The 21,877-nt window shown below is 41.9% G+C and overlaps 1 protein-coding gene across 1 annotated transcript in view; it reads left to right on the plus strand.

Moving 5' to 3' along the window:
* OSTC (oligosaccharyltransferase complex non-catalytic subunit) overlaps window positions 1-21,877 on the plus strand; it is a 226,988-nt gene that overhangs the window by 169,499 nt on the left and 35,612 nt on the right. Inside the window, exon 3 of the mRNA XM_044061316.1 lies at window positions 20,885-21,082. Coding sequence (XP_043917251.1) covers window positions 20,885-21,082 — 198 coding nt within the window. The remainder of the gene's footprint in view (window positions 1-20,884; window positions 21,083-21,877) is intronic.

Consider the following 21,877-nt stretch of genomic DNA (forward strand, 5'->3'; position numbering starts at 1 on the left):
TAAAACAATGAAATTGCATTTCAGTGAGAAAATGGCAAAAAGAGTTGATAGTTGTAGTAGAGTATAAGGTAAGTGAGATAGTTATCATGTGGGGGCTTTGCATGGGCATGAGGAAGTCTTTTGAAGATAACTTTTTTTAACTCTCTCTTAAACTGGTGTTTATGGGAAATATTTCTTGTATTTTGAGGGGGAGTGTGTTCCAGATGTGAGCTACTGAGTACTTGTACAGGGACTTTCCAGTGTTCTTTTTGGGTTTGTAAATGTCAAAAAAGTTTCAGTTGCATGACCGTGTCAGAGGGGAGTGTAGTATGATACTAATTTAGAGATGGACGGACAGGGAGAGGGATTATAGAGAATAGTGTGGTGTGAGTTCTCTTGAGGACAAGGCAGTAATGAGAATTGTAAGGGGAAGGTTGGTGGCAAATCTGGCTATTTTATTGCATGTTCCCTCAAGTTTGGACAAAAGAGTAGATTGAATATTAGTAAGGATAGGGGCAGCTGTAGGCAAGGTAAGAGAAGTGACTTGGCCAGAGAGAGTCTGGAGGAGGGTGTAAGGAATTTTCGATTTCTGTAAAGTAGTTCAAACTTCTGGCGTTTTTTTAATACTTTGTTGGATGAGTAGTTTGAAGTTTAGTTTGTCGTCTATAATGGTGCCAGGTAATTTGGTATGAAGGTCAGCTTTAATGATGGTATTGTTAAGGAAAGTGATGGCAAAGGAGGATTTGTGTTGAGTCAGTGGTCTAGGAAAGACGAGGGAGTTTTTTTTTTATTTTTAGGATTTAGTACTAGTTGATTTTTGTGTGTGTGTGTGTATATATATATATATATATATATATATATATATATAAAATAGTAAGTGTGTATACGTATATAAATATATATATATTATGTATGTGTGTGTATGTATACTGCTAAACATGCCTGTGTGAAATAGGCATCTAGCCCTACATAAGAAAATGTTTTACTGTTGTAGTTTTTCAGTATATCACATCTCTTCTTTCTCACTTATAGCAGTTAATTTTGTGAGGTAAATATCAAATATTTTTCCAGTTTTTAGACAAAGCTCTCTGGTACTTGGTCAGTTATTTTCAGATGCAGCTTTTTGTAGCAATGAAAATCCAGTCATGCATGAGAGTAGAGTAACATGACAGTTGCAATAAAATTGTTGCATATTTATCCATTCTTCATGTTTAGGCATAGTTAATTAATCTGACACCTCAGGCTACTTAATAGTACCACAATGTATGCTTTTGTCATTCTCCTCATGCCAAAAGGCTTTCTGTATCAAAAAAATGTAACAAAAGAAGGGAAGTTAAAACTGTAAATAATTCACTGGCTTAAATGAGCTCAACTCAGAGTGGCAAATCTTTAGCTTGTTTAAGCTGTCATAAATATGCAAGTAGTACTGTGCTGTCATATAATCAGTGGCTGACTGCTGGTGTGAGAAGTAACATGTAAACTGTATTTTTTGAATATTGCCTTGTGGCAATTGGGTTCTTCAGGAAATCAAGGCTAGCTCTAGTGAACATCCTGGCCATGCAAACTTAGCCTTATTTTAGAAGTGTAGGCATATTAAAGGAGTTTGATTTATTTTATTTATTGGGAAAGTCCGGGGCCAGAAGCCCATTTTCAGTGCTGGCCTGGGAAGGAAAAACTCCACAGAAATATAAGCAAAAATACAATAATTAGATAATACAATAGTATGCATACAGTAAGATGCAGAATACACGTCATCTAGTTAGTCTGTACAAAGTAGTATTTTATACAGTTTTCTATTAGGGTCTATATTATATTTTCGAAAGTTTCAAACATCGAACACCATATGGTCGACACTATATGAGCGATGTTTGAAATTTCGAAAATATAATAAAAAAATAAACTATACTTACCTAAACGCTGTAGGCAGGGGGCAAGCCCCCCCCCCTGCACCCTCCATGTAGGGGGCTGTGCCCCCCACACCCCCGCTACTTAAATATTCCTACTCAGAGATCGCACTGCATTGAAGTAAAGGGAAAATATTACCTATGGTGATTTCTGTGTTACGCGCGTGACGTTTCGACCAATCTGGTTCACTCAGTGCACGTTCACCATTTACAATTTTCGATCACGCGATAGGAACCCTTTCTAGTAGATAAGGTTCAAAATGAAAAACACACAAGCATTTCAGTGAAGATCACTGAGAAAAATAAAATTTGTACTGTGTACATATTAAATAGTTATGAACCAATGAGAGTTTGTTTATAAATGTGTGTGTGTGTGTGTGTGTGTGTGTGTGTGTGTGTGTGTGTGTGTGTGTGTGTGTGTGTGTGTGTGTGTGTATATATATATATATATATATATATATATATATATATATATATATATATATGTATATATATATATGTATATATATATATAATTTATATGAGAGTAATAACACTGAGGAGAGGGAGAAAATGGGGTAAGGAGTGGACAGTGTGTTGAGAGACTTATAGATATCTTGTCAGTCAGGTATGGTGCAGGAGCAATGCCATTTCTTGGATAGATGTTCAAACAGTAGTTTGAAACTGGTATATACAGGTGTGTTTTGGAGGGAGTGGGGTAGAGAGTTCCATAATTTGGCTATTTGATTTGAGAATAGGGTTTTTCTCTGAGTTAGCTTTGTTTACTAGGAGAAAGTTCTGTCTGCAGATCTTAGACTTTGTGGGCATGAGGAGGGAACAACCAGTTCCTTGAGGGATGGGCAACTGTCAGGATGGAAGATATTGTGTGTGAATTTAAGTTGGTAGAGATGGAGAACATTAGGTAGCGCGAGCCAGTTTAATTTATGTAGAATGATACAAAGATGAGTTTTGTGGGGAAGGGTGGCTGTTAAGTGGGCTATTTTGTTGTAGCAAATTGGTTGTCTGATTTTTTTTTTTTTTTTTTTTTTTAAGTTGGTAAAGAGGGGGAAAGCATATAGGAGCATAGAAAGGAGGAAGGTTCTGGATATGGGTAGTCTGGTTAGTTTTGTTGGATGATTGCAACAGCCTCAGTTTTGACGATAGTAAGGCATCTGTGCCAGATTGTTGCATATGTTCTCATACTCTCTTCTTTTATTTTCCGATACCTGTTTTATCCTGTATATGATTGCAGGTGAGTAAAAGAACAAATCATGGATGAGATGCCAGTCTGTCACAGGTCACTTGGGTGTGCGTATACACACACACACACACACACACACACACACTCTGCTCCTGGCATTTTGGAGAATCACCAGTTTACCTGTAGCATATCTTTGGGATGTGGTAGAAAATTGGATGAAAACCCATGCGTACAACATAAAGATAGAACCCTCCCCACACACACACACACACACACACACACACACACACACACACACACACACGGCACCCTGACCAGAAAATAAATTTAGTTAACCAGATGTGTGTGACCCAGGATTGCCAGTTTTTGTAATGTGCAACGATTGCAGTTTTCCCTCTGAAGCATATTATCATTGCTGGCCATGTTTCACAAGATCTGTGCTGAAGTATAGTTGAGACCCATCTTTTAGGAGAGGTGGAGTGTGCTTTTAAAGAAATACTGTGTTATAAGGGAAAGAAGACAAGACTGTTCTCTTTTAGATAAGTGCCATGTAGTTGGCATGCAGCAGTGTGCACTGCTGATTAATAGTTCTCAGGACAGTGGCATGTTATGGCATAGAAGATCATTATTATGTCTTGTGTGTTTTGTGTCCTGTCTTCAGCTTTGCAAGTACAAAGAATATGATGTTAACACAGGTGTCTCAGAATGCTCACCATTTTATTATTTTAATTACTGTACTTCTGCAATTTTAGATTTATGCCCTGGCTAAATTTCCTCTAGTAGTATAAATACCAACTCTGGTTTCTTCTGAAAAGAGGCTACTAGCCTAATGGGACTAATCTGGTCAGTAGAGGATGGATGGGTAATGGATAAAGTAACAAACTTTTGGATATGTGTGTATCTACTTCTGAAAAATATGTATCTGAACTTTTCTCACTGCAACTTTAGCCTTAAAAACCCATTTTAATTCACTATTGGGCATATACTGCATAATTCTATTTGCTCTTTAGTTCTTTATTATTTTTATTTTAACCAGACCTGTTAATCGAGATGTATATTTACCATTGTATCAGTAGAGATGGGAGCAAAGCTAATAAAAACAAATTTTATCATTAGACTCCAACTGTGGTGGTGGTGCTGTGGTAGCATTGTCGCCTCACAGTAAGACGTCCTGTTCGATTTCTCAGCTAGAGCATCTTCTGTGTAGAGACATGCATGAATGGGCGTACCTTCGTTGAAGGTTGTGCGTCAGGGCCGGCAACTCGGCATGTAAAAATCTACTGCCAATCATTAGCGGACCGGAGTTCCGCTGTGGCGACCCCTAACCGGGAAAAGCCGAAAGACACAAGACTCCATAGTCTTGTATTTGAGTACAATTTCAAACTTATTACACTTTTTGTTTTATGAATTTCTTCACATATGTGGACTTCCCTACTTCTTGCATTGATTAGCTGCAGTATTAACAGCTTACTTTTCTCTGCATCCAAACTATAAGTACGTATTTCTACTTGTAATAGGTGACTATAATTTAAAATATTTGCTTAGTTGTATAACCCGTTCTGTTTGCATCAAATAAAATTCATTGCTTCTGTGTGAAAAACTGAAACCACAGAATTTTATTGAAAGAAAAAAATAAATCCTCTGGCCTCCAGTTAAAGACTGGACAAGGCAGTTAGCAAATTAATGAGTTCATTTGAACTTCTTAAAGTAGACATACCTGCACCTTTCCTTGTGTAGGCTTTAGATAAGAACAGTAAATTTGAGGGTATTAAGCAAAGGAGATGCTCTTTAGAATGCAATGTGTAAACTAATTTAGCAGTGTCTTATGATGTGCAGGGAAGATATTTCTTGTGCATTCTAATGATAAATGTATTTTATTAATTGTTACTTTTATCATAACTTATTAATAAAATGCTTTAACAGTTAATTACAGAACCTTGATACTAACCAGTCTTGGCAAATAGAGAGAGATGTTTCTGGTCTCTGCTTTCACTTGATTTGGGTGTTAGGTGTTTCCCTACATTATGGAGACTTTTGTGACTTTACTGGCTTATGAAGTCAATACAGCTTAGGTTACAAAATGATATGTTTGATGCTTAGAAATGCTTATCCCTTTTTTTTCCCACTGTATGTAACTTTACTTTCTGTTTTGTTGGTCTAGTAAAAGCCATCCTATCACTTCTCTGCTCCAGCTTTGCCAGCACAGAATACGGCTACATTTTTATTGTATTAGAATGCCCTCCTGTGGCCAAATAATTTTCCAGTTTGAGCAGATGTTCTTCATCTCACATTGCTGCAGTCCTTACACTTGGGTATAGCGCTGTCCTCGGTCGGCCCGAATACCAAAGTATATGGCTGACGTCGGTCATGGCGCATTAACTGACGCTAGGACGTCAGGGTATAAATGCGCATGACCGACGTCATATCCTCAGTCTTTTTTGCCGCGTGGTCCGATGCAGAAGCAATTTTGCGAGTGCAGGTTGGCGTCCTGAGATTTTCCGAAACCGGAGTTTCAGACCGAATCAAAGTTGGCTAAGTACCCCGTTGGGGAATATTTTGGTTTTTTCTTGCCTCAGTATTTTACCGGATGTCAGAAAAAGTAAATAACTGTATTTCTTGTGGGAAACAGATACCACATAGGGATTACCATAACTTGTGTATACCTTGTTTAGGGCCTGAGCACGACGTTGTTGGGTGTCCCTCTTGTGCTAGATTTAACAAACGTACTATAAAAAGGAGATTAGACTGTGCCAGGTTAGTCTTCGGGAAGCGGTGCAATTACAAAATGCCGTCGGATGCTCCGACGCCCGCTTCGAAGAAACGCAAGGACAAAGCACCTAGGCCTAGGTTAGAAGAACCGTCCGTCCCGGACGTCGGTTCTTCAGAGGGCTCGGTTGAGCCAGAGGCCCAAACAGAAGTTTCCTTAGAGTCCCAGGGAGAGACTTTATTGTTACAGGATGTGTCTTCTCAGGAGGTAGGCCAGGCTGAAGGGGCTTCTCAGGTAACTGTCCTTCCCTCTCTGCCTAAGGTGGTTAGGCCTTCCCCTACTGTTACCAAGGCTTCTTCCAGGGGCAGGCCAGGTTTAGCTGTAGCAGGTGTCTCTCCTAGTACTTCAGGCCCTGTGCCCAAGAGACATATGCTTAAGATGGCTGAAGATTTAATTACTATGATTAGGGGTTCTATGCCCCCTCCTGACAAAAGACCTAGGGTGGATCCTGAATTTGGGAATTTTGAACAGGATTCTGATGTGAGTCTTGGCTGAAGATTTACAGGAGTTTTCTCATTATTCTGATTCTGATGTGGATGACACCACTCCTACTGCTTCTCCTCCTGAGGATTTTTCATTCTCAGAGACTCTCCATTCCATGAGGGAGCATTTTAAATGGGAAGGTCAGGATTTCTCTGATTCCAGGAAAAGACTTAGGGAATTTTTGTTTTTACCCCAACATAGGCCTTTAGCTATACCTCCTGTTCTTTCTGTGGTGGAAGATGTTTTTGCAGAGGCTTCTCTTAACCCTGATTCTTTGCCTCCCGCTCCTGTTAAGCCGGACAGATACTATAGGGTGCCTGAAGCTCATAAGTATCTCTTTAAAAGCCCTAGGGCAGATCCAGAGACTGTTACTCAGGGACCTAAAGGGGTTAAGGCTTCTGTTGTTAAAAATCCGGTTCCTCCGGATAGAGGCAAGGGCTTTAGACAGATGGGGTAAGAAAGTTTATACTTCTTCAACTTTAGCCATGAGGGCTTTGAATTGTCAATTCCACATGCTGAGATATCAGATCTATCTTCTTTCACAGTTAAAGTCTAAGGTAGATGCTCTGGCAGAAGGTATTGAATGTAAGGAGTTACAAGATCTGGTGCATGTGTCTGAACAGGTGGGTAAGCATTCCTTACAATGTGGTTTTGATGCTGTACAGGCCTCTTCCAGGGTGGCTGCCACTGGTACGGTCCTACGCAGGCACGCCTGGCTAAGGGATCAGAATTTAGCTGAGCATGTTAAATCAAGGATTTTGGATGCCCCTTTGCAATCTGATGTGTTGTTTGGTTCGCCTGTTGAAGCAGTTTTAAAGAAAATGGAAGACAAAGCTAAATCTATGCACACTGTTAAAGATTTTTTACAGGTTCAACCTCCAAAATTTAGTAGAAATTGGCCAAGCAAGGCGTGGACATATCCTTCTTATGATTCCCAGTCTAGGGGTAGGTCTAGGCGTGGTAGGGGCAGAGCTCAGGGCTCTTTTAGATCCAGGACAGGGGGCTCACCTGCACAGTCTTCAGGTGAGGGCAGGGGTCAGCCCTTTCGTAGACAGACCCAATGACCTACCTTTCCAACTGCCAGAACCTTCCCGTCTGGCAGCACCTTTGGGAGGAAGACTGACACTTTTCAAGGAGAACTGGAGTTTAATTACCCAAGACAGATGGGTATTGGATATCATTCACCACGGTTACAGATTTTATTTCCATACCTTGCCACCTTTCAAGGGCATGCCAGACATTCCTCCTCAGCACAGATTAGAAGCTTACAGACAAATTTCTCTATTACTACAGATAGGGGCCATACAACCGGTGCCTATGGCAGAAAGGGGCCTAGGATTTTATTCTCGCCTATTCCTAGTACCAAAAAAGGGGAACACGTGGAGACCAATTCTGGATTTGTCTATCCTCAACACCTTTCTGGACATTCCCAAGTTCAAGATGCTGACATTGCAACAGCTTTTACCTCTCCTGGGCAAAGATCACTGGATGGTAACTTTGGACCTCAAAGAGGCTTACCTTCATGTTCCTATCACTCTAAGCTGCAGGAAGTATCTGCGTTTTCGAGCTGGAAATTCACACTATCAATTCTCTGCATTGCCCTTTGGCTTATCTACTGCACCCAGAGTATTCACAAAGGTTCTGGCTCCAGTGATAGCTTTCTTCAGATTGAGAGGAATACAGATCTATCCTTATTTGGACGATTGCCTGATTCTGGCTCAAGGCAAGAACGAGCTTCTACAGCATTTAAAATATGTGATAGCAGTGCTAAGATGCCTGGGGTATTCTGTGAACGAAACAAAGTCCAGTCTAGTACCCTCTCAAGACATGTGCTTTCTGGGTGTGAGACTGAATACAGCAACTCAGATGGCCTTTTTGACCCCGGACAAACAAAAGAATCTTTCACTTTACTTCCAACAACTATCACACCAGTCCGGGCTGACTGCAAGGACAGTCCTTCAAGCCTTAGGGTTCATGGCATCTTGTATTCTGGTGCTTCCCAATGCCAAACTGCATATGAGGAAGCTACAATGGTATCTCAAGAATCTATGGACACAGCACTGCCAGGATCTGGACACTGTCATTCCAATAATACCTTGCATCCAAAAGGAATTCTTGTGGTGGGCTCAGCAATGTCACCTAAACAAGGGACTTTCTGTGACCCGGCCAGAGGCGAGTCAGATTCTAACAACAGATGCCTCGGACAAAGCTTGGGGAGCTCATCTCAATGGAAAGTGGATACAGGACAAGTGGCCTGCCAGACTACAGCATCTACATATCAACCTGAAGGAGATGTTAGCAGTCCAGTTTGCATTAACAGCTTTCAAGGAATTACTTCTTCCAGGGCAGGTGTTGATTCTAACAGACAACACAACCGTCATGTGGTACATCAACAAGCAAGGGGGCACACATTCTTACCCTCTATGCAGACAAGCAATGATTTTGTGGGACACTGCTCTCAGTTTACAACTAAATCTTCAGGCAAGGTTTCTGCCGGGAGTACAGAACTCCTTAGCAGATGTGTTAAGCAGACAAATCATGGATCCCCACGAGTGGAAATTGGATCCTCATGTATTTCAGCAATTAACAGTGTCATGGGGAACGCCAGACATAGATCTGTTCGCTTCTCCTCTAAACCACAAGCTGCCAAAGTTTTGCACAAAAAGGATACACCAGGCAGCTTGGAAAGTGGATGCTCTTTCTTTCAGTTGGAAAAATCTTCATGTATATGCCTTTCCACCTCTTCCTCTACTTCTAAAGGTACTGCTAAAGGTAAGACAGGACAAACCAAGAATGATCCTGATAGCTCCAGATTGGCCCCGACAGCACTGGTACCCATTACTGAGAAATCTGATAAGGAAACCACCTTGGCCCTTACCTTTGATTCCACACCTGTTGTCCCAAAAGGACGGTCATCTACTCAATGTCAAGCTTCACTCTCTTCATCTCACAGCATGGCATATCCTGTTTTAGCTCATAGCAGGGCTCAACTTCCTCAACAAGTTTTGAATGTGATTATGGAAGCTAGGAGACCTAGTACAAGGAAAGTGTATGCAGACAAGTGGAAGAGATTTTTGTTTTGGAGTGCAGCAAAGGATTTGGATGTTTCTGAGCCTAATTTGAGTGTGGCTCTTCAATATCTTACTGAGTTATTGGACAAGGGTTTGTCCTTCTCTTCCATTAAGATTCATGCTGCAGCAATTTCAGCTCACTATGACTGTGATCCACCTTTGTTTTCTCATTCTTTGTTCAAGCAATTTCTCAGAGGGGCAAAGAACATAAGACCTCCACGAAGAGCTCCTACTCCTGCTTGGGACCTCAATTATGTGTTGGAAAAGCTCACTCTGCCACCTTTTGAGCCTGCAGCTACGGCTGAGTTAAAATATCTGTCATGGAAGACTGCTTTTTTGTTGGCCATTACCTCTGCAAGAAGGGTTTCTGAATTGCAGGCCCTTATGGCGGTTGAGCCTTTCTTGATTTTCCATAAGGATAGGGTATCTTTACGTACTAACCCTTCCTTTATGCCTAAGGTGGTTTCAAGTGTGTCTTTAAACCAAACTATTCATTTACCTACCTTTTATGCAGACCCCCAAAACAAGGGGGAAAAGATTTTGCATACTTTGGATGTACACAGGCAGTTACGCTACTACTTAGATAGGACTAAGAGTTTCAGGCAGTCTCAGCAGTTGTTTGTTTCTTTTGCTTTGGGTTCTCAGGGCAGGCCTGTGTCAAAACAAACTATTTCTAAATGGATTGGGTTTTGCATTGCCTTTTGTTATTCCCATCATGGCAAGGAGATTCCAACAGGGATTAGACCTCATTCCACTAGGGCTACTGCCACTTCTACAGCTTTTCTAAGGGGAGTGGCAACTAAGGACATTTTGGAGGCAGCTACTTGGAGTTCAGTACATACTTTCTCTAAGCACTACCACCTTCCTCTTTACTCTAAATCTAGGGCTGGTTTTGCCACTGCTATTTTACAGGGCATTTTGACAGCTCCTGCTTCTCTTTGATTTGCCATCCTCCCTTACCTCTGCTTTGGGAATCTACCCAAGTGTAAGGACTGCAGCAATGTGAGATGAAGAACATAGTACAGTTTTGTACCTACCATAAATGTAGATGTTCGAAGATCCACATTGCTGCAGTCCAATTTACCCTCCCTCCTTCCCCTCTGTGTTTGGGGGTGGTTGTGTGGTTAGGTTAGTACTTTATTATATAATTGTTAGAAGTTGTACATAGTTTGGGTGTAGGGGTGTTTAGTGTTTGGTGGTTTTTTGATTTTACCCTGTTTAGGGTCTTCTGACATCTGGGGCAAGAAAAGACTGAGGATATGACGTCGGTCATGCGCATTTATACCCTGACGTCCTAGCGTCAGTTAATGCGCCATGACCGACGTCAGCCATATACTTTGGTATTCGGGCCGACCGAGGACAGCGCTATACCCAAGTGTAAGGACTGCAGCAATGTGGATCTTCGAACATCTACATTTGTGGTAGGTACAAAACTGTACTTTTTAATAACCTGTGGCATTTCAGATGGAATGATTACTTTGAAAATTCATTAGATTAATTGTGAGTGGAGTGCTTTTTCCATGCAGAATTTACCAAGTTGATTGAGGCAGCTAAGATTCTTTAAAACAATCACATGCACCCATTGAATTTTTTTATCAAAAAATGTAATTAAATGTGGGGCTGAATAACTATCCCACATAGTTCTCTTGTCTGTTGCATTTATATTTCATTGCAATCTGTGACACACAGGTTAATAGCATTTCAAACTTTTCTAATGTGCTGTAGCTAAAAGAGGGTATACAGGGAGTGTGGAAGATTTCAACATTTGATTCAAGATGTTTGAATTTTGAGTGTTTATCAGGTGATCTGATGTCAGTTTTATTCCTCACCTGATGGTTCTCTGATCTGGCTCAGCTGCATTCACTTAGGAGCTTGAGAGTCTGATCCAAAAGTCTGCCTTTATCCACAATGCTTCGCTTCAGACATGGATCCTGCTCTCTCGAGCTTATAGGGTGTTTTAATAGACATTTTGGTGAGTGTAATTAACTAATTTTATTGCCTTTTCCCTGCGCTGTCACAGTTTCTGTCTCACCCTTACTTTTTAGAGTTTTTGGGTTTCTAGCATTAGTCACCATTTTCTTTCTTGTCCATTTTTCTAGGGTACTTGTTACCATTGTTGGTGCTTTTTTCCTTTCTTTTCCTCTTTTTCCTACCCACTCTTAGGGTATTTTCTTGCGTACCATTGTTGGTATTTTCTTTTCTGTAGTTTTCTTAAATTCTTTTTGTCTGCCTCTACCATGGCTGAAAAAACGTACTGGTTTTAAGTAGTGCACTTCCCTTGGGAATAAGATTAACTAGTTCTCATGCCCACAGTGAGTGCATGTACTGTTTGGGAGCAGCCAGCCTTGAAACTCCACACTGTTTGTACTGGATGTAACTCTTGGGCCTTGACTGATCACTGCAATAAGATGGTCTTGAAAGGGTTGCTTCCACCTTGTGCTTCATCTTCTGTTGCATCTGTTTCAGGGGCTCACCCCCCCCCCACCAAGAAGCAGAAGTCTTCATCAGAGTTGAGGGAGCACAGAAAACTGTTTCCCAATCGTCCTCTGAAACCTGCTCTGGTCTCGTAGCCTGCATCCAATATTGTGAAAGTATTGGATCCGAATGTGGGGATGCTTTAATCTCAAAGAACCTGAAGTCCTTGTTTTCCTCAGAAGCCCATTCCTCCATGGCTCTGATCACGTTCTTTTTTATATATACAGGAGATGCCAGAGAGGATGTCGCATCCCCCTTCCACATATCTTTTCAGAGCCTGTCCGAAGCAGATGTGGATAGGATGATGAGGGAAGTTTCTCAGGGCTCAAATTCAGATGGAAGTGTTATTGGCTTGGACTCCCATCAGATCTGCGAGCCTCCAATCTGCTTCTCATCTGCTTATTTGTCCTACACCAATCCATCTGATTTGGAGCCCTCATATCCGAGAATCCCTAGAGTTGATGCGTCGGATCAGAAGACAACCATGTCTCGACTGCGGCTGTGACCCTGACTCATTTGGTGCCAATCGAGTCTCTGAGCAGAAGCTTCAGTGCCAAGTCCAGGTGGATGGATTTGGCTGAGGTTGTTGGAGCTGTCCCTTCCCGTTGGTGCTTTGGCACTGGACATCGCTGGTCTGACTACTCCCTCATGGCAGGACCGTGGACAGAGATGAGGCTTGGCGGAGCCTGGAGGTTCGGCTCCTGTGCAACCAACAATGGCTTCTCCCTTTGAGGTGGTGGAGAAGGCTTTCTCTCATCCCAGAGTCCAGTCAACTCTTATTTTTTCAGGTCTTACCCCTCTTCCACCATCATATCCAAGTTCTGAGCCTCACCAGCCTATCCCGCAGGGACAGACGGCCTGTTTTGAGTTTCCAGGCAGTTTCTCTGCAGGAACTTCCCCTCTCTTCCAATACCTCTTTAGATCATCCCACTAACGAGGTCACCCAGAAGAGATCATGCAAAGGAGGCACATAGATTTCGGTCAAAAATCTTTAACTGAAGACATTGACTTTGATGAAAGGAAGGGTCTCCACCAGAAGACGTCTCCTTTAGAGACATTCTAGAGATTCTTAGCCAGAAAAGTGGATGGTCTTTGATCCCTCTTCCAGGAGAAGTCAATGTTCCTAGAAGAGGTCAATGTTCCTAGAAGCCTTTCAGTCTTGCCCATTTATGTCTTGGGTTACCCCCCCCCAGCTGATGACTTAATAGATGTTCTTCGTGTTTCACTGTTGCAGTCATTACATTTGGGTAATCTGCTGGCAGGTTGCCCTCAGTCGGCCTGAATATCAAAGTCTTGGATCCGGCGTCGGTTGCTGTCTCCTCTTCCATGACGCCAGGGTTATAAAACATGCAGCCGACGCAATTTTCTTCAGTCTTTCTTGCCGCGTGGTGCCCGAAGCCGAAGCAGTTCGCAAGTGCTGGTCGGCCGACTCCAGAAATTTTTGCATTCGAGTTTCAGAACAGAAGTCTTCAATTAAGGATAAGCATTGGGGAAACTTTTTCTTGCTCCTTACCGATGTCAGTAAAAGTTAATAATTGCATTACTTGTGGGAAGCAAATACCTCATAAGGATTTTCATTTATACTGAATTCCTTGCCTAGGCCCAGATCATAACGTGCCTTGCTGTTGGTTTTGTGCTAGATTTAACCAACGCACTATTAAGTGTCTGTACATCTTTGCTTCAGAATATTTTGGAAACAGATTTAATTACCCTGAAATGTCGTCGGATAGCAATCCGACTACCGGAGTACACAAAAAACGCAAAGAAAAGGATGGAGATAGACCGTCGAGGACCAAAACCGACGAAGCTTCTCCTAAGCCAGTCGCCGGTACTCAGTGAGGTGCTTTTGCAGCCCCTGATGCCTGCTTTTGAGTCGCAGGCCTCTACCGAGACCCATGCGGAGTCCAGTATGCCGTGAGATTCTCATAGTATTGTACCCGGGGATATCTCTCCCTCAGATGGGTCCGGAGCCGCTGAGCAGGCACCGGCTTCTGAGGGTGTTTTCAGGCTCAACATTTCTATATAAAACCGACGTCCGCTTCAAAAACAACTTCTAAGGCTAAGAAACCAACGCATGAGCCACGTGATCAGGCCCCTATGCCTAAAAAACAGATTATCAAAATGACTGAGGACTTAATTACCTTGATCAGGGATTCCCAACCCCCTCCTGATAAGAGGCGTAGGCAAGACACTGATTATGTGTCTTCAGATCAGGTTTCTATTTCTTCTGATTCCTCTTCTGATCAGGAATTTTCTAAACCACCCTATGAGGATTCAGATGCAGAAGAATCCATCCCATCTGCATCTCCTCCTGAAGATTATTCTTTTGGAGAAACCTTACATACTTTAAGGGAACATTTTCATTGGGAGAGTCAGGATTTCTCGGAATCAAAAAAGAGGCTTAGGAATTTCCTTCTTCCTCAGCATAGGCCTTTGGCTATACCTCCTGTATTCGACATTGTTGTGTGTTTTCGGAATCGAGCATGGCTCCTGATTCCCTACCTCCGGCTCCTAGTAAGCCAGACAGATATTACAGGGTTCCTGACTCCCACAAATTTTTATTCAAAAATCCTGCTGCTGACCCTGAAACTATCTCACAGGGGTCCCAAAGGTGTAAAGGCCTCTTCAGCCAAGAATCCTACCCCCTCGGATAGAGATTCCAGGACGCTGGATAGATGTGGAAAAGAAGGTTTATACGTCTGCAACCTTGGCAATTAGGGCCTTAAACTGCCAGTTTCATATGCTTAAATATCAACTGCATGCTACGGGATTATTGAAACAGAAAATTATGTTGATTTCTGAATGTGTGGAAAATAAAGAATTACAGTAATTATTGCATGCAGCAGAACAGGTTGGAAAGCATACTTTGCAATGTGGTTTTGATTCCTTGGAGGGCCTCTTGCAGGGCCGTAGTTACTGGATCTGTAATTAGAGGGCATGCCTGGCTCAAGGAGCAAAATCTGCTTGATCATGTTAAAGCTAAATTGTTGGATGCACCTTTACAGCATGATACTGTGTTTGGTAATAAGGCAGAAGAGGTTTTAAAGAAAATGGAAGACAAAGCTAAATCTACGCAAACTGTAAAAGATTTCTTACAAGTGCAGCCACCCAGATTCAGTAGACACTGGCCTACAAAAAAATTGATCCTTTCCTGTGTCCAACAGAGCCTCACATGGAAAATCCAGGCGCTCAAAAGGCTTTAGATACCAATCACAGGGTTCTTACAGGTCAAAGTAGTGGGGTGCCTCTACCTCCAAATCTGGAGGAAACAAAGCACAACCCTACAGTAAGCAGTTTCAATGACTTCCCTCTGCCATCACCAAACACTTATCTTTTGGCAGCCCCCTTGGGGGGAAAATTAGTACTTCATGCTCAAAATTAGCAGTTAATAACCCAGGACCAAATGTGTATTAAACATAGTATCCCAGGGGTACAGATTTCATTTCCATACCTTGCCAATTCCAAACAGTTGGCCAGATCTGCCACAAAATCAATGGGTAGAGGCACAGAAACAAGTTACGTCCCTCATGGATATGGGGGCTATTCAACCAGTACCAGAACAGGAAAAAGGGCAAGGGTTTTATTCAAGACTGTTCCTGGTACCCAGAAAAGATGATGCCTGGCATCCAGTACTGGATTTATTGATTTTGAACACATTTTTGGACATCCCAAAATTCAAAATGCTGACTTTACAACAGCTTCTGCCCATGCTGGGCAAGGCTGGTTTTATGCATTACCAATTCTCTGCACTGCCTTTTGGCTTATCTACTGTGCCCAGGGTCTTTACAAAGTGCGTGGCACCAGTAATTGCATTTTGCAGACAAAGAACCAAACAAATCTATTCTTACTTGGACGACTGTCTCATTCAAGCAGAAAACAAGGACATTCTTCTTCAACATCTGGCGTTTGTAAAAAGGCTTCTAACATACCTAGGGTACACAATAAATGAAAAGAAATCACAACTGGTACCGTCTCAAAAAATTACATTCCTGGGTGCAAGCTTGAATACAAATGCCCAGATGGCTTACCTTACACCAGACAAACAAAGGCAACTGACTATTTACTTCAAACAGATGGCAACAACAAAACAGTTATCTGCAAGGCAAATTCTGCAGGCTTTGAGGTTCATGGCATCCTGCATTCTACTAATTCCATATGCAAGACTGCGTATGAGGAAACTACAATGGTATCTAAAAAGTTTATGGAGTCAGCATTGTCACAGTCTGGAAACAATGATTCCTCTCATTCCCTGCCTACAACAGGAGTTTATTTGTTGGGCAGAGACATGTCACCAGAACATGGGACAGTCTTTCACTCTACCCCCCTGCCACCCAAACCCTAACTACAGACGCATCAGACTATGCTTGGGGAGCCCACCTGGCGGGGAGATGCATTCAGGACATATGGAGCCCAAAACAAATGCATCTGCATATCAACCAGAAAGAGATGTTAGCTGTTCAGAATGCCCCGACAGCCTTCAAGGATTTACTTCATGCAGGACAACTATTGATAAAGACGGACAACACCACGGTTATGTGGTACATAAACAAGCAGGGGGGTACACATTCCTACCCCCTTTGCAGACTAGCCATGGCATTGTGGGACACAGCCTTGACTTACCAAGTACATCTTCAAGCTCAGTTCCTGCCAGGAAAACAAGATACTCTGGCAGACTAAACAGAAATCGTATGGACCCTCACGAGTGGAAACTGGACCCACAAGTCTTCAGCACGATAACAGAGAAATGGGGGAGTCCAGACATAGATCTATTTGCCACTCCCCAAAATTATCAACTGGACAAATTCTGCACAAGGACTTATCAAAGCCAAGCATGGAAAGTGGATGCCCTATTCTTCAGTTGGAAAAAACTATCAGTCTACGCCTTTTCTCCTCTGCCTCTTCTCCCCAAGGTCTTACTAAAGGTCAGACGGGAAAAACCAAGAATGATCCTAATTTCCCCGGGCTGGCCTCGCCAGCACTGGTACCCAATTCTAAGGAATATGTCTCAACTCCCTCCTTGGTACTTGCCTCAAATACCTAATCTACTGTCTCAGCAGAGCAATCAAATTCTGCACAATCCGCTCCAAACTCTGAACTGGCAGCATGGCTGATCATGTAATTATTCAAACAACACCTCTCAGTAAATCTGTGATGGATGTCATTTTGGAAGCCAGAAGGCCTAGTACTAGAAAATCTTATGCTGATAAATGGAAGAGATTCTGTACTTGGAACCAAGCACAAGGAACAGACACAGCAAAGCCAAATATTCCTCAGATTTTACAATACTTGACTGAGATGCTTGACAAGGACCTATCTTTTTCATCAATAAAAATCCATGCCTCTGCCATCTCGGCTCATACAACACAGAGCCTCCCATCTTTTCTCATCCTCTGCTAAAACAGTATCTTAGAGGGGCCAAAAATTGAAGGCCTCCCAGAAGATCACCAACTCCTGCATGGGACCTCAATTTTGTGCTGGAAAAGCTCACCCTGCCTCCTTTTGAACCAACAGCTACTGCGGATATAAAGTTTTTATCTTGGAAAACAGCTTTCCTTCTGGCAATTACTTCAGCAAGAAAGGTTTCAGAACTTCAGGCCCTCATGGCTGGTGGAGCCTTTTATTACATTTCATCCGGACAGGGTGTCCCTTAGGACCAATCCTTCCTTTATGCTGAAGGTGGTATCCAGTGTGGCTTTTAACCAAACTATTCACGTGCCAACTTACTACCCAAATCCGCAGAACAAGGGGAAGCGGATTCTGCATTCCTTGGACGTGCACAGACAACTAAGATTCTACTTAAACAGAACCAAATCTCTAAGAATGTTTGAGCAACTACTGGTGGCATTTGCTGCAGGATCAGAGGGGAAGGCTATTTCAAAGCAGACTATTTCAAAGTGGATAAGCCACTGCATTCTTTTCTGCTACTTGCATCATGGTAAACCGATGCCCAAGGAAATCGGGTCACATTCCACCAGGGCTGCATCTACCTCAGCAGCTTTTCTCAGAGGAGTTCCAACCAAAGACATTCTAGAAGCTGCTCTGTTCATACATTTACAAAGCATTATCATTTGCCTCTCTTTAAGTCCAGGGCAGGCTTTGCCACTGCAGTTCGGCAGGGCCTTATAGCCGCTCCTAATGCTATTTAGCTCCAACCTCCCATCCATAGCTTTGGGATTCTACCCAAATGTAATGACTGCAACAGTGAAACACAAACATAGTACAGTTGTGTACACTTACCATAAATGTAGATGTTCAAGTGTATTCACTGTTGCAGTCCGGGTTACCCACCCACCATCCCCCTTTTTCTAGAACTTCTCTTTCCTTCACTATATTCTATTCTAAAGCCTTTGTGGTGTATTTGCTTTTAGATGAAGGTAAAGTTTATGTTACAATTGCATTTGTATATATATATATATATATATATTTGCTCCCCATTTGGGGGGCACCTGACATCTGGGGCAAGAAAAACTGAAGAAAATGGCGTTGGCTGCATGTTTTATACCCCTGACGTCATGGAAGAGGAGACAGCAACTGACGCAGGACCCAAGACTTTGATATTCAGGCCGACTGAGGGCAACCTGCCAGCAGATTACTCAAATGTAATGACTGCAACAATGAATACACTTGAACATCTACATTTATGATACGTGTACACAACTGTACTATCTGGTGACTCACCAGGCAGGCATGGAAGGAACTGAATACTGTAGAACCCCATTCCCTGTCACCCCGATAAATTTATTGCACCTCCCAAGGACAGGCCTTATTGGAGTAAGGGAGTTCCTTTAGATGCCATGGTTGTGGTGGTGGCCACTAAAAGAAATGGCAGATGTCCATCCCCCTAACAGAGAGCCCAAGGTGTTGGACAGATTTGGAAACGCGGTAGCGTTTTTACCTCACAGCAAAAGGTTCTCCTGTTCAATTCTCTGCTGGAGTTCCTTCTGTGTGGAGTCTGCATGTCCTCCCTGCGGTCGAATGGCGTTTGAAAGACATGCGTGAATGGGCATGCCTTCGCTGAAGGTTGGGCATCGGTCTAGCAACTCGGCACCATAAAAATCTAATGCCAATCATTAGCGGACCGGAGTTCGGCTGTGGCGACCCCTAACCGGGAAAAGCCGAAAAGACAAACAGACATTTCAGACTTTTTATTCTTATTTTATCCTTATTTTTATTAAACTTGAAATGTTGCTGTCTTTGTCTGGTCAGCAACTGCATGAGTCTGTTGTCATGCTTTGACTCCACATTTATAAATCTTCACTTCTGTTTGACACCTTACTCCACATTTATAAATCTTCACTTCTGTTTGACACCTTCCAAGCCGTCACTTAAATGGCTCTGTAGAATGTTTATCACGCTATTGAAATACTAAATGGGTGTCTATGGAACCTGTACCTTCCTAATGGTCTGTTGAATATATACAAGTTGAAACTCTGTTCATTTGTGTGCCAGAATCCCTGGTTTGCATCTAGTACTGTATTAACTTTTGGCATTGTTTCAGCTGTAGACAATGGGTAGTATCCCCTTATTTGTTCAGATCTTTGATAATCCTCCATTTTTGATGGCTGTAATTGGTACATAATGGTGTCTAAGCTTTCCATTCTCTTCAGTAGCCTTCAGTTCTGTTCCCACTACCAATACTTTCTTTTTGACCTACATCACTTGTGTAACTTTGACTATACAGAATATTCTTCTGGCATGCTTTTTGAACTTGTAAGTTAGCGTAGTTGTAAAGGATATCCTTGTTTGTCTGTACAGCATTTGAGATGTTGCTGCATCTGTGCAGTTGTGCCTTATCTAGGGGAACATGTGTATTTGCCATCACTTCATGAACTTGTTTTAATTTTCCCCGAGTTCTCAAAAGCCAAAGCTTCCTGAGTGTAAGGAGAATGTACTTCTTCAAGGGCACTGGTATAAAATGGTGTATTGTACCCAGAGGATACCACTTTTGACTCTGTGGCCTTATGTTTCTTTTCTTTTTTTTTTTCTGTTGGCAGGCCATTAACAATATTTTGTAATACCTTGAGACAAGCAGCTTTTGTCTGTTATGGAGTTGTGCTTTAAAGGCAAGGTGATGTGAACTGTAAAAGTCATTAGTGGATGTCCAACTTGTAGGAATCAAAGAGGGGGATACTCTTTACCCTTTTTCTTAAATAGTCATTTGAGATGTGAGCTTCAGACTAAAGACATCTAGTGAAATATTAATAATAGTCTAGGTGATCCTTGCAGAAGATTTTTCCACCGATTGATTCCACTTGCATACATTCTAAACATTACAGCCTTCTGACTGAGATGAGAGACTGTTATAAGCCTGAAATGCACAGCTCTGAGACTCGGACTTCTGAAGTCCAAGATTGAACTGTAGATGTAGACAAGGAAACTAACTGAAAAGTAGCGCCACTATTTGCAGCTGTACTGGTAGTAGTAGTACAACGGCATTCTAGGATACTTTGGAAACTTTTGCATGAAACTGAACTGTGTGATGATACATTTACTTAGAATCATGGTTGGATGATCGTCTTTTTCCTCCATTGTGCATTTACTTAGAATTTGGGTACAAGGTGGGGGTGGGAGATACAAGAGAAATAATTTGGGTATAAGGTGTGGGAGGGGGGGATACAAGGGAAAGAGTCTCCCCATATGAATATTTTTTTTATTTAGTAAATGGCACTTCACATCTGACCTTCATCCTTGCATTGTTAATACCTCACATGCTGCACGGTTAGAGTGTAGTGCCTCACGGTAGGTATCCAGTGACACCTTTTAGTTGTTTGGTATGTCCCCATCAGCTACTGTAGTGTTGTTTTTTTTTTTCTTGGCATCTTTCTTTTGAGGCTGTCTTGTTTTAGCGCTTAGCATAAACCCACTTGAGACTCGTTAGAAGGTTGCTTCTAAGAAAATTTTTCCAGTTAAAGATATTTATTCTAACAGACAAGTCATTTTAATGTTTTGGTTACCAGGTGAAGAAAAATATATGAAGTGTGTTGCATTTCAAGGTTTGAACAGATTTTTTTTTTTCTCTCTGTAGAGTGAATGGCCAGTACATTATGGAAGGCCTGGCATCCAGTTTCCTGTTTACAATGGGTGGATTAGGCTTTATTATCTTGGATCGATCCAATGCACCAAACATTCCAAAACTGAATCGTTTTCTTTTGCTGTTTATTGGATTTGTCTGTGTGTTATTGAGCTTCTTCATGGCACGTGTTTTCATGAGGATGAAACTGCCGTAAGTAGTGTGTATTGTTTTATTAATAATTTGTCTGTAAATGGTATCAGAAGGTATGTTAGCTGAAAATTAAACGGTTACTGCCTTAGTATTGTACAACTTAATATTGGTTTAAAGGTTTGGTTTAAAGGTCCTACTGACGTTTTGTGAGTGCTCTTATATTAGAGTCCTGGCTGATAGTAGGGGGCAAGCAAAATGCTAAAAGGTAGTCTCATACAATCCAAACTTGTTTCGTTTATCTTCAATTTTTATGGCCGGTATTACACTACTGTAATCTTTCTTTAGTTTCATGCTTGTGAATTTTTTTCCACTTCTGAATTAGTTAAAATTGTCAGGTGGTTCTTGATGTATCATTTATTTATCCTCTTCTTTGCATCCATGCCTGAGCAATATGCAGTTGTGTGACCCTAGCTGATACCTTCATTTTACAGTTTACATGGGGCAGTACCCTGATCTAGCCTTTAAGTGTCTTAGTCATCCTTCACGGTATGAAGGTTAAAGGCAGGCAAGTCTCATCCTTCATTGTCAGAACTAATTTTGCTGGGACAAAACTTTTTCTTGAAGTAGGTGCATCATTTTTAACAAGTATATGTACATTTCAGGGCATATAGTCTTCCAGGGCTGTGTTTGAGGAGTAATCCTGGATTCTTCTAGCCTTGTGTCAACTGCATTATAGTATCCTTACATTTCCTTTTCCTTGCCCCTTGAGAATGGAAAACAGGCCTCTGTTTCCTCAGTCTGTCCCTTCCACTTAGCCCATTCTGCCTAGTATGCCTTGGTTGAATCAAGGTTGCC

The sequence above is a fragment of the Protopterus annectens genome, chromosome 2.part0 (assembly GCF_019279795.1).
Source record: "Protopterus annectens isolate FY-2018-M chromosome 2.part0, PAN1.0, whole genome shotgun sequence".
Lineage (NCBI taxonomy): Eukaryota > Metazoa > Chordata > Ceratodontiformes > Protopteridae > Protopterus > Protopterus annectens.